General features: G+C 38.2%; 1 protein-coding gene across 4 annotated transcripts in view; it reads left to right on the top strand.

Moving 5' to 3' along the window:
* The window catches only part of GABRA3 (gamma-aminobutyric acid type A receptor subunit alpha3), a 401,128-nt gene extending 387,851 nt beyond the window's left edge, over positions 1-13,277 (top strand). For all 4 annotated transcript variants that reach the window (XM_073887886.1, XM_073887882.1, XM_073887884.1 and 1 more), the window contains one exon: positions 11,032-13,277. In XM_073887886.1, coding sequence (XP_073743987.1) covers positions 11,032-11,367 — 336 coding nt within the window. In that variant the 3' untranslated portion in view covers positions 11,368-13,277. The remainder of the gene's footprint in view (positions 1-11,031) is intronic.
* The last annotated feature ends 583 nt before the right edge of the window (positions 13,278-13,860 follow it).

Raw genomic sequence — 13,860 nt, 5'->3', positions numbered from 1 at the left:
AAATGGTTACAGAATGGCATCAGACTTCTCAAGTATACTGGATGATGGAAGACAGCGGAGTAGTAAATCTCATGAATCTGAGGGACACATGCTTTTCAACCTAGAATCCTGTGCCTAGCCAAAGTATCAATTAAATGAAGAGGTACAGTAGCCATTTTCAGACCTCTAAGATCTCAGAACTTTCCTATGCACTCCACCTTAGGAAGATACTGGAGGATATGTTCTATTAAAACAAAGAATAGAATGTAAAAGACAAAGACAATGGATCCAGAAAAGAAAGTATGCAACAGAGGAAATAAGTGATCAGAAGTCCTAAAATGAAAGCTATGCACCAAGCAAGCCTGGAGAGGAACTAGTCTAGTTTGGGGCAGGAGGCTAGATGTATTTATATAGTCATTTATAATGATGTTACCACTGATTATTGATTGAACTAAAAATATTGTTATAATTGTATTGGAGGATGCGGGAAGGGTTACATTAATGAAGTAAATCATTATCAAAAAAGATTGGTTATGTGTGAAACTAATAGCGTTATAAGCATATTATTTAGACATTTAGAAATATCACTTAAGAGAATTAAAAATAAGACTTGCTGGACAAGGTGAGTGGTGAGTACATTGAGGTAAGGGTTTTCTGGTTTTCATTATAAGCCTTTAAGTTCTTTTTTAAAAAACTGTGTGTTACTTTGATTAAACTTTTTTAAAATTAATAAAAGCAAATAAAATGAAGAAATAAGCCTCTACATTTAAAAAAAAAAGATTATTCTTAGAACTGCTTTTAGGGGCACCCAGGTGGCTCAGTCAGTTAAGCATCCAACTCTTGATTTTGGCTCCAGTCATGATCTCAGGGGTCATGAGATTGAGCCTTGTGGGCTTGTGCTGGGCATGGAGCCTGCTTAAGATTCTTTCTCTCCCTCTGACCCTCCCCCTCTAAAATTTTTTTTAAAAAAGAATTACTTTTAAAATAGTCATAAATTCTTACCTAAATCTTGGAAATGCAGTAATTCTTAGCTTCTTTTTCTTATTATAAGAATATTTGAGGGATGCCTGGGTGGTTCAGCAGTTAAACATCTGCCTTTGGCTCAGATTGAGTCCCGCATCAGGCTCTGTGCTCAGCAGGGAGCATGCTTCTCCCTCTGCCTGCTATTCCTCCTGCTTGTATACTCTCTTTCTCTTGCAAATAAATAAATAAAATATTTTAAAAAAAGATTTTCCTTCTTAAAAAATATTTGAATGCTCTAGAATAATATTTTACATTAGAGAATATACTCAACTTCCATCCACATCTTGGAAAAATTTAGTTTATGATTATTAATGGCTTTTAAATCTGTGGGGCATTCCTGTAAATACAGCCACAAATTGAGTCACCCCTTGCGGTGAATAAAATTCACTGTGGGTTAAGTTGTACTCATAAACTGGTAGTCTTCCTACCCTGTTCTATGGTAGACATAAATGCCCTGACAACAATAGTATTCTATCATTGATGAATCGATTGAAACAAAAACAGCAATCATTTTTGGAATATACGTGGGATGCAGAGCTAAACATAGCATGGCCCTAGTACTCAGAAGCTGATTGTCTAAAAAAGAAAGTAAGGTATATATGCATATACATACAGAGCCCTGATACAGGACCAAGTGCTGACGGTCATAGGAGAGAAAAAAAACAAAATACTCTCTCTCCATTTTTTTTCTGTTTACCTTAAATTGGCTGTTTCTTGAGGAAACTACTTCCTCAGCTGACAGTTCAAGTGTAAGCCACGCTGCCATTCCTTCCTTGCTGCTTCCAGATCATTACCTACTCCTTTACCTCATGCAAACTGCTTTGTGCTTTAATGCTCACTTCATGTGGCTATCTCACTCTATTTTTCTTATCTTTCCAATATTATTGTCTCCTCTGTGCTCCTTTTATATATAGGATTTTCATAACTAGTTTACATTATTTGCAACCATTCCAAGCTCAGTCATTGTTTTTCACTTGGATGACACATCTGACATCATAAACTAGAATAGAGCCTGTGGCCAGTTCTATCAAATAAGCTCTGCATTATCCCACTTGCCAAGCACTGTTACTGTTTCCACCACTAGGTGAGGGCTTTGGAAATGAATCAGTCTGATTGCCTGTATGCTTGTTCTAATGTTTTGTTTTTCCAGGAAGACCATAAAAGTTAAGTCAGCCAATGATATTAGTATGTTTGGAATGGCCACCAGATATCAAAGCCTCATGATAAACTTCATTGTAAACATGTGAGGTCATATGCTCTACAGGGCTTACCTCTGTGTCACCCCTGGTCAGTGTCCTAATTGTAGTTTCTTGTGTGATTATTTATCCTCCCCTCACTTCTTTTTTTTTTTTTTAGGATTTATTTATTTGAGAGAGAGCGTGAGAGTGAGTGAGCATGAGTGGGGGAAGGGGCAGAAGGAGAGAATATCCAAGCAGACTCACACTGAGTGCCGAGCCCGATGTGGGGCTCTATCTCAAGAGCCATGAGATCAGGATCTGAGCTAAAACGAGGAGCCAGATGCTTAACTAACTGCACCACCCAGGCACCCCTAATCCTCACTTCACTTTTTATCTTTGTACTGTACTGTGCTTTTTTCCAGACTTTATCCTTTATCAAGGAAAAAAGGGAACAACAGGAAATCCTGATATATGATAATCCGAGTGAACATCTGAAGCTTCACCCTTTTTTCCTTGATATTTCCCTTTGCACACAAGTCTCCATATGTGTTCCTAGCTTCAATGGATTGGCCTCTTAATTTTATTCCTCCACTAACCATCTGTTCTATACCCAATAGTCAGAATGTTCATTTAAAATTGTAAATTAGAAAAATTTTGCTCAAAATACTTTAATGGCTTCCCAACATACTTAGATCAAAATCCATAATCCTTACCATGACTTTCAAAGCTTTATAGGATCTGGTCCCCAGATCTATGATGCTACCTTTTACCATTCTTCTTAAAAAAATTTTTTTTATTTAAATTCAATTAGCCAAGGTATAGTACATCATTAGTTTTTGATATAATGTTCAATGATTCATTAATTGAGTATATCACCCAGTGTTCATCATATCACATGGCCTCTTTAATGCCCATCACCCAATTACCCCATCCCAATCTTCTTTTTTTTAAATTTTTTATCATTCACTCCACTTAGGTCACATTGGCCTCCTTTATGATCTTTGTACATGTCACTCACCTTCTAAGGGCAAGTGCTTTGTCACTACTATCCTTTCTCTCTGAAAGTTTTGTTTTCAGATCTTTTCATGACTTGCTTCCTCATTTTATTCAGATCTCTGCTTACCTGCTTGGATTTTCTCTGACTAGCATATATCATACTTCTCTACCCCTGACCTGCTTTCAAATACTATCTATGTTTTGGTGGGTAGAAAGGTACACAGTGAGTTAACGTAAATTTCATATAATGGTTTTTTCATCCTTCATGGAAAAGGTAAAAGGAATTGTTAAGATTTAAAATAGACTTTATAAGAAATAGAAAACAATTGATTATGAACACATAGGAAGATTGCAGGCACAGATTGAAGGACTAGAATAATTCAAGAATATAAGCTTATAAATGCCACCAATCCATCAATGGCTATGGAAATTTTTTTCAGAAACAAGTAGAAGGGTTGGATTGGAGTGACTGAGGAAGTTGATGATGCTAGGGAATGAGTGCAGTAATACACCACCTGGCCAGGTCTGGTTAAGAAAGCAAACAGAATGATGGATTTTGAGAAATTGCAGTTATTCATTCATTTGTTAAGTATTTATTGTGTGTCTACTACATGGTAGGTTCTGTGTTAGGTGCTGGGTGTACAGCAGTGAACAATAAAACATGGCCCCTTCTCTCAAGGAGGTCAAATTGAAACTACCCATTAAACAAGTAATCCCCATTCTCCCCTCTACCCTCCCCCTAGCAACCATTCTACTTTCTGTCTCTATCAATCTGAATACTCTAAGTACCTTAAGTGGAATCATATAAAAATTGTCATTTGTGACTGGCTTATGTCACTTAGCATAATGTCCTCAACATTCATTCATGACCTAGCATGTATCAGAATATGCTTCATTTTTAAGGCTGAATAATATTCTATTGTGTGGTTAGACCACATTTTGCTTATCCATTCTTTTCTCTATAGACACTTCAGTTGCATTTGCTTTTTGCTCTTGGGAGTTATGGTGCTATGAACATGGGTGTACAAATCTTTTTGAAGCCTTGCTTTCAATTTTGGGGAATATATACCCAGAACTAGAATTGCTGGGTCACACTTTAATTCTATTTTTAATTTTTTGAGGAACCAACATACCATTTTCCATAGTGGCTGCACCATTTTACATTCCCAACAGTGCACAAGGACTCCATTTTTTCCACATCATTGTCAACACTTGTTATTTTCTGTTTTATTGTGGTTGTTGTTGATAGAAGACATCCTAATGGCTCTGAGGAGGTAGGTACCTCATTGTGGTTTTCTTTTTTTTTTTAAGATTTTATTTATTTGAGAGAGGGGGAAAGAGCACGAGTGGGGGGCACAGAAAGAGAGGGAGAAATAGACACCCTGCTGAGCAGTGAGCCCGATGTGATGTGGGGTTGGATCCCAGGACCCTGAGATCATGACCTAATCTGAAGTCAAATGCTTTACCAATTGAGCCACTCAGGAGCCCCTCTCATTGTGGTTTTCATTTCCATTTCCCTAATGACTAGTGCTTGTTAAGCATCTTTTCAAATGCTTGTTGGCCATTTGTATATCTTTAGAGAAATGTTTATTCAAGTCCTTTGCCGGTTTAAAAATTGGGTTGATTAGGTTTTTTCCATTTTGTTTTTTGGATTTTTTTTTTGCCTTTTTTACTGAAGTATAATTGACAATTTCTTATTAGTTTCAATATCTTACATATTATCTTAATAGTACAATATCTTATTAGTTTCAAGTGTATACCATGATTTATTTTATACATTATGAAAGGATCCCCATAAGTATAGTTACTGTCACCAAAGTTATTATAATATTATTGACTGTATTCCCTATGCCATACATTACATCTCCACGATTTATTTTATAACTGGAAATTGGTACCTCTTAATCCTTTTCACCTATTTTACCTGTTCCCCCAATCCTTCCCCTCTCCAGTAACCAAGTTTCTTATATCTAGAGTCCATTTCTGTTTTGTTTTCTTAGATTCCACATATAAGTGAAATCATATGGTATTTGTTTTTCTCTGAGTTATTTTAGCATAATACCCTCTAGGTCCATCCATGTTGTGGCAAATGACAAGATTTAATTATTATGGGTGAGTAATGTTCCATTGTATATATATGCTATATCTCCTTTATCCATTCATCTATTGATGGACACTTAGGTTGCTTCCATATCTTAGCCATTGTAAATAATGTTGCAATAAACATAGGGTCTATGTATCCCTTCTAGTTAGTGTTTTCATTTTCTTTAGGTAAATACCCAGTAGTGGAATTACTGGATCATATGATATTTCTAAATTTTTGAGGAAACTTCATATTGTTTTCCATAGTACCAGAATCCATTTACATTCCTACCAACAGTATATGCAGGTTCCCTTTTCTCCACAACCTCACCAACACTTATTTTTTTTTGTCTTGTTGATAATAGCCACTCTGACCAATGTGAGGTGAATATTTCATTGTAGTTTTGATTTGCATTTCCTTGATGATTAGTGATGTTGAGCATCTTTTCATGTCTATCGACCATCTGTATATTTTCAAGTCCTCTGCCAATTTTTTAATCAGGTTGATTATTTTTATATTAAGTTGCATAACTTCCTTATATATGTTGGATGTATGACTTACAAATATCTACTCCAGTTTAGTATGTAGTCTTTTCATTTTGTTGATGGTCTCCTTTCCTGTACAGAAGCTTTTTAGTTTGATATAATCCCATTTGTTTATTTTAGCTTTTGTTGCCATTTCCTAAGGAGATTTTTGTCTTAAAAAATATTCCTAAGACTGATGACAAATAGCTTACTGCCTATGTTTTCTTCTAGAAGTTTTATGTTTTCAGATCTTCCACTCACACCTTTAATGCATTTTGAGTTTATTTTTGTATATGGTATAAGACAGTAGTCCAGTTTTGTTCTTTTGAATGTAGCTGTTCAGTTTTCCTAGCACCATTTATTGAAGAAACTGCCTTTCCCCCATTTGATCTTTTTACCTCCTTTGGTCAGAGATTAATTGGCTATATAATCATAGGTTTATTTCTGGATCCCCTTTTCTATTCATCCATATGTCTATTTTTATGCCAGTACCATACCATTTTGATTACTATAGCTTTGTAGTATGGTTTGAAATCAGTGAGCATGATACCTCCAGCTTTGTTCCACTTTCTCAAGATTGCTTAGCTATTTGGGGTATTTTGGTGGTTTCATACAAATTTTATAATTTTTTTGTTCTAGTTCTGTGAAAAACACCATTGGTATTTTGACTGGGATTGCATTGAATTCCATAGATTGCTTTGGGTAGTATGGACATTTTTTAAAATGTTAATTCTCCAAATCCATGAGACAGTATAATTTTCCATTTGTGTTGTCTTCAATTTCTTTCATCAATGTCATAAATCCCCCTTGGTTAAATTTATTCCTGGGTATTTTATTATTTTTTATGCAACTGTAAATGAAATTGTTTTCTTTTTTTTGCATTTTTTAAAATTTTTATTTACATTCAATTTAATCAGCATATACTATTAGTTTCAGAGGTACAATTTAGTGATTGTTTGCATACAACACCCAGTGCTCATTACATCAAGTGCCCATCACCCAGTTACCACTTCCCCCCACTCCCCTCCCCTCCAGCAACCCTCAGTTTGTTTCCTATAGTTAAAGGTCTCTTGTGGTTTGTCTCTCTCTCTGTTTTCATCTTATTTTATTTTTTCTTCCTTTCCCCTATGTTCATCTGTTTTGTTTCTTAAATTCCACATAAGAGTGAAATCATATGGGATTTTCTTAATTTGTCTTTTTGTTAGCTCATTATTAGTGTATAGAAATGCAAGTGATTTCTGTATGTCAATTTTGTATCCTACAACCTTACTGAATGTATTAGTTCTAGTAGTTTTTCAGTGGAGTCTTTAGGGTTTTCTATATATAGTATCATGTCATCTGCAAATAATGACAGTTTTACTTCTTTTCTAATTGGGATGACTTTTATTTCTTTTATGCTGTGGCTAGAACCTGCAATACTATATTGAATAAAATATGATGAGAGTGGACATCCTTGTCTTGTTCTTGATCTTAGAGAAAAAGTTTTCAGCTTTTCACCTTTGAGTATGTTAGCTGTGGACTTGTCATATATGATTTTTATTATGTTGAGGTACACTTCTTCTATCCTCACTTTGTTTAGAGTTTTTATCATAAATGGATGTCGAATTTTGTCAAATGCTTTTTTCTGCATCTATTGAGATGACCATATGATTTTTATCCTTTTTTTTTGTTATTGTGGTGTATCACGTTCATTAATTTGTGGATTTTGAACCATCTTTGCATCACTGGAATAAATCCCACTTGATCATGCTATATAATCCTTTTAATTAATGTACTGTTGGATTTGATTTGCTAATATTTTGTTGAGGGTTTTGGCATGTAAGTTCATCAGGGATCTTGGGCTGTAATATGTGTGTGTGTGTGGTGTCTGGTTGTGATATCAAGGTAATGCTGGCCTCATAAAATGAGTTTGGAAGTGTTCTCTCTTCTCCAACTTTTAAAAATAATTTGAGAAGGATAGGTTTAACTCTTCTTTAAATGTATTGTAGAATTTACCCATGAAGCCATCTGGTCCTGGACTTTTTTTGTCACTTCTCTGATTTGTCTTTGAGTCTCTCGTAGCTTATATGTCATTACTTTGCTCCACTTATGAAAACTGGGGTTCAGGAAAGTTGAATGTCTGTTATGGGGTGGATTCAGAAGCACTGGGCCATATCTGCATATACTCTGAGGTCCTGGCTGAGTATCAAGTACATTCAGGGCTCCAACTAACCCTGTAATTAGCACTTCTAGAACAATAGACAGGAATGCCATCTGAGGAAAACCCTTGAATTGGACATGCATTGGTCCATACAATTTTTCATTGCTTCATCCCAAAATCCATATAAGGTGGCTTTCTAGATGGAAAGGTGTCCTGGGAGTCATACTGCTTGGGGGAATTTGGAGGAGTCAATTTCAGTTTGGGGGTGTGGGTATTACTCCCAGCTGAACTATAAAGATATATTCTCTGTATAGGAGAGGTCAAGACTAAGGAGGAACAAACTGGAAATCAGATTGAGAATCTTCAATGGGAGGAGGGTCATCTTTTTTTCACTAAACCTCTATGACATGCCTAAGTCAGGCACTTGACTAGGAAGGAATGAAGAGAATCACAACTTGGTCAAAACTAAATCTAGTTTGTATCTATCAAATTCCAGAGCATAGGGAAATATTGAAAACTAGAAACAGAAATGGATTAACCATTAATCTCTACCTCCTGTTTCTGTCTTCTTGACAGTACAGCTTTTGCTTTGATTTCCTTCTTTGACAATTTAGGTAAAAATTAAAATGGTTGATTAAAATGTGCCATGTTGGAAAGGGCAAGGGAAATTAAAAGGTAATTTTCCTTTATTGCTTTAAAAATCTGAGATTAAATCAACTGCTGCTTCTCCTCACCTATAGAACAGAAAAGACTTATGAAGCTAAAGAAAGTGTTTGCTGTTTGGAATGATTGTTTCAGATACTTGGTCATAACCAGCTTAAATGTTGACTAAATGAAATAACATGAAAGATTCTAGCAAAGTCAAGGTAGTGGGGTTCTTTTCTTTCCTTTCTCCTTTTTTCTTTGTCTATCCACAAAAAGAAAAAAAGAGATTACTAAGCAAATTAATAAGCAGGCAAACAAGTAAAGTGCTATTTAATAGCAGAGGCATTTAGCACCAGGCCTCTATTCACACAATGAAGTTGCTAATTATAAATGAATCCCATGTAGTATTTAAGGCACTTACAAGGCTCTTAGAAGCCTTAGAGCTCTGTCCCCCTTCCGTGTGTAGCAATGTGGCTGCAATTCTTAAAGAGAAAGAACAGTATTGCTTTATAAAAAGACCTATTAGTGAGATGGTTCATGTACTTAAACCAACACTCATTTATCCCACACCCCCTCTCTGATTGATTAAAAACTCTAAAGTCAGCATGGGCAGGCAGAGCAGGAGGGCATGGCATACAAGGCCTTTGCCATGTACACTGTGATCCAGCTACAACAGACTTCTTATCATCCCCTCAAACAAGCAGTGCCCTTAGCCTGTGCTGCATCTTCATCTGATGAGCTCCTGCTTATCTTCTGTGACCCAGGTCACAAACTTCATTGCCTTCTCTGAGCTACCTTTTCCAACATCTATAGGTACTTTGTTCCTTGTTTTACTGAATTCTCATCATATATGTTATAATTTGCCCATATCTGTTAGAACTCTGATCATATTATATAGCACTAATGTGTTCCTACAGCTCTCTGCCCCACTGGACTGTAAACTCCTAGAAAACAGGGATTGAAATGGATTCATCTTTTAACCTTCCCACCTATCCCTAAATACCTAGCATAGCTTTGACCCAGTAGATATTCAGTAAATATTTGGCAAAGTTATACTTGAATCAGGAAGGTAAATGGCAGTATGTTCTAAAGTGGGGAAAATCAAAATGGTAGGGACTCTGATGTAAAGAAGAAAATAAAGAGATTAGGAGAAAGGGGTCAGTAAGAGAAGGTGGGAGTAGAGAAACCCTGGAAGGAAACAAGAAGCAGAGGAGTAAAGTAAAATTACAGATGCTGGGAAGCAAAATAACACTGAGAAAGGGAACAAATGAGGTGTGTGAAATTAGGGCAATGCAAGTAGTTATCACTCTTCATCAAATACTCTTGGGCATTTCTGAAGCTCATCTATCCCCAACTTTTCCCTAGAAACAAAAAGGGATGGAAAGAAGAAAAGGCCAGAGTGCAGAGGGAGGCAGCAATCACTATAGACTATGAGCTCAGCCACTTTCTTCTGATCTAGCCCTGAGCTTTGTTTCCTTTTCTTCATAGAGGGTCCATGTGTACACAAATCATATATGTGGGAACAAATGGGCACATGTGTGCATGTTTGTTTCTCATTGAGTTTTTATTCTGAAAAAAAATTTACAAAGGGCAGTGTCATAACAAAGGCAGAAACAGCCAGGGGCTTGCTGTGTCAGAGGGAAATATTTGCATAGCTCCCTGGGGAGGCCTTGGCTCCTGCCTGCATCCATGTATGAGTGGAAAACCCTGGTGTGCCCCCTAGTTTGCTGAACACATTTACAGTGCATGAAGGGTGAAATACTGTTGTAATGATGCATGTAAACATGCCATAGTATTTATTGTGTCTTTAAGATGAAATGACTTTCAGACTCACATAGCTCTCTTCCTCACAGGGGATGTGCCACTTGATGGTTGAAGCCTTTTGGAGTTATTTTTCGGGTAACCAAAAAGTGCCTCGCACCTATAGAAAGCAACACAGTACAGCCCTGGATAAAAGTCAGGAGCCCAGGTGGCTAGTGTGGGCTCTGCTACTCAGTCTGAGGCTGAGTTTTATCATCTGTCAAATGGGAGTAATCTCACCTACCTACTTGATAGGGTTACTGTGAGGATCAAATCACATGACTATATAAGACCCTACACGTGACCAACATTTCACAGTTTTCCAGTGATTCTTACCACCATTCTTTCATCTGATCCTCCCAACAACCCTGCCAAATATTTTGATTTTCATTTTACAGATGAAGAGACTAAAACACAAAGAGAAGTGACTTGGCCAAAGCCACATAGCTAGTAAACCAGGATGATGCAAGTTTTCTGTTTCAAGCTCATCTTCAATTATCCTTAGACACAAACCTGGCTACTCAGTGCTATTGGCTTCCTGGCCCCTGTTTCTTAACTTCCCTCATGGCTCCTCCTCCCTACAGCCTCTGAAGGTGCTCTGTATAATGAATTAATTAGCTTTTGTTTTGTCCCCCCTTTTCCCCTACTTTTTCTGGCTCCTAGAAGAAAACACCAGCAGCCCCAACAAAGAAAACCAGCACCACCTTCAACATCGTGGGGACCACCTATCCCATCAATCTGGCCAAGGAAACTGAGTTCTCCACTATCTCCAAGGGCGCTGCTCCCAGTGCCTCCTCAACCCCAACAATTATTGCTTCACCCAAGACCAACTACGTGCAGGACATCCCGACTGAGACCAAGACCTACAACAGTGTCAGCAAGGTTGACAAAATTTCCCGCATCATCTTTCCTGTGCTTTTTGCCATTTTTAATCTGGTCTACTGGGCCACCTATGTCAACCGGGAGTCAGCTATCAAGGGCATGATCCGCAAACACTAGATAGTGGTGATGCAGCAACCAGAGCACTGTATACCCTAGGAAGCATCCAGGCCCCCAAACCCCAGGGCTCCCCTTTCTGTATTTCAGGATTCTTCTTTTTAACTCTCTACCAAGCTGTGACTCTCAATTCATATTTATGAATCTCAATGAAAAAAATAATAACAGAAAAATTACTTGTCCCCCTGACATTGCTGAGTGTACCCTCATCAGAGCCAAACACTGCCATTTGTTTAGTTGCTCATCTTAGTCTGTCAGTCTCCCCCAGCTGAGGGCACTGCATGTATTTTATTGCACTCTGCCCACTGCAAAAAGAACAGGAGACTCGACTGCTTGTAGTGGGAAACTTGGCTATTTGAGTGGTCCAGACCAAGGAGGATTCTTGACTGGTCCAGATCAGGTGATTCTGACTCGTTCACGAGCCAGGCTATCCCATATGGTCCTGGCCTGCTATTTCCTTTACCTACAGCTGGGCCCACTATGCAAAAGTACTGCTAGCAAAGGCAGGAGCCAGTGCTAACCTCTAAACCTGGCCCCAGCCTCTTTATTGGCTTGGAGGTTAGTGGGGACTGTTGAAACTCACTAATGTCAATGATATATAGCCAAAACAGAACCAATTAGGCCAGCCTGGCCCCAAGATGGCTGATGCTCTGCCATGTTCAGCTGCTCAGGAAAATAGTATCTTCTTTGGTATATCTCTCCTTCAGAAAAGCCCTTTGACCCTTCCTTGTCAGCTGGACACTGCTTAGTTTGGACTCATTACTGTCTGCAAATTCTTCAGGAAAAGGATCAAGTATTTTTGTAATTTATATTAAAAAGGGACAAACAGAAACAAAAAGATCTAGATCAAATGCCTACACAATATTTTTTTTTAAATTGGGTAGGAAAGTCACCTCCCTGCCAAGGCAACTAGTCAAATACTGGATGAGGCAAGAGATTTGGGCTGGGTGGTAAAAGCTTAAAGTCTGGCTCTAAAGAGAGGGCCACTGGCAGGTGAAAGTCCAGTTATCCCTTCCATGCCCTCCACACCCTAAATGCTAGCCCAGACCTAAGAACTGTGCTCTCACTATGTCAGGGAACTATGGTCCTCTATTGATGCCAATTCTTAGAGGGGTGAATTGGAGTCTAGTTGATTTTTCAGTCAAGTGAATCATTATTACCAGTTTGTTAATATATTACTTAGGGGCCATTTGATCTCATTTGTTCTTAATGTATTATGATTGTAAAATTTTTATAAGATAGAAAAACTGAGTCTCAGATGTTTAAATGACTTGCCTAGACACCTTATAAGTGTCTGTAATAGAGAACTATCATGGGTCCCTTTCCAAAGACCAAAATGAAGACAGGACTGAGAAGCCAGGTCCACTTGACCTCTGAATCAGCACAATCTCAACAGTCCTGCTGACTCCTGCATGCAGTTTGGACACCAAAAAGATTTGTAGAAGTTACAATGTGTCACCTAAGGAGACCACTTCTAATAGTCATGGCTCAATGGAATGATATTAAGATGGCAGTCCCAGCCACTAGTCCAGATTATCCCAGAAGCCCAAGTAAAGCCACAGATGGCACCAAAATCAGACTCTCCCTGCCCACTCCCTAAACAAAGCTCCTAAGGGGTTTATCATTAGCCACTGGTTGCCTTTGCACCCATCCATCCCCTCCATCCCCTGCTTCTCTGCCATTGCTGGGATAATGCATGCCAGTCCCATTATTTCTAAGAGTATGTCTGTAGGCAATTTCATGACTAGAAGAGTGTAGTGTTGTGGGTATGTGGGGTTGGGGGGTGGTGGGGTGGGTGGGGCTGTTGTTAATGATCGTCTAAAGGAGTTTAGAATGAAAGCCTGACCTTTGCCTTTCTGTAGAAATTGTGTTTCCAAATGCTTTGGTGCAATGTTTAGCGGCTGTTTATTAAAATTCTGAATTGTACTCAGACTGGAGAACTTTTTTTTAGATTATTTGAGAAAGAGTGTGCATGAGCAGTGGGAGGGACCGAGGGAGAGGGAAAGAATCTCAAGCAGACTCTCTGCAGAGTGAAGAAACTGATGTGGGATATAGGGCTTGATCCCATGACCCTGAGATCATGACCTGAGCCAAAATCAAGAGTTGGACACTCAACTGACAGCCACCAAGGCACTCCAAGAGACTTTTTTGATTACTCGTCTTTCACCCCCACTCTCAAGTCACCCTTGCTTTCTACTTAACACTATTGAAATAAGCTGGAAAAAGAGTATCCCCTGAGCAAGATACCTATTACAGTTGATCCAAAATGGAACCCACGTGAAAACATAGCTTTGATTGACTCAAGGGTCTCATTGGGAAATAATCTCATGAGATCTGCTTGAGGAAATCACCTGGCTCCTAGATGATAAGGGAAATCTCTTTGGGAAAGCATTTCAAATCATATAAAAGTTTTCTTGAGACTTGGCCAATCTGACCCTCATTGCATGTTCCAGCCCTGTGGTAATTGATGGATGCCTTGCTGCTGCAACAACCTCA

Source organism: Callorhinus ursinus, unplaced genomic scaffold (assembly GCF_003265705.2).
Source record: "Callorhinus ursinus isolate GAN/ISIS: 27379988/994484 unplaced genomic scaffold, GSC_fseal_2.0 scaffold84, whole genome shotgun sequence".
Taxonomy (NCBI): Eukaryota; Metazoa; Chordata; class Mammalia; order Carnivora; family Otariidae; genus Callorhinus; species Callorhinus ursinus.
Note: the sequence above shows the minus strand (reverse complement) of the source record. Positions and strands in the feature narration are given on the sequence as shown.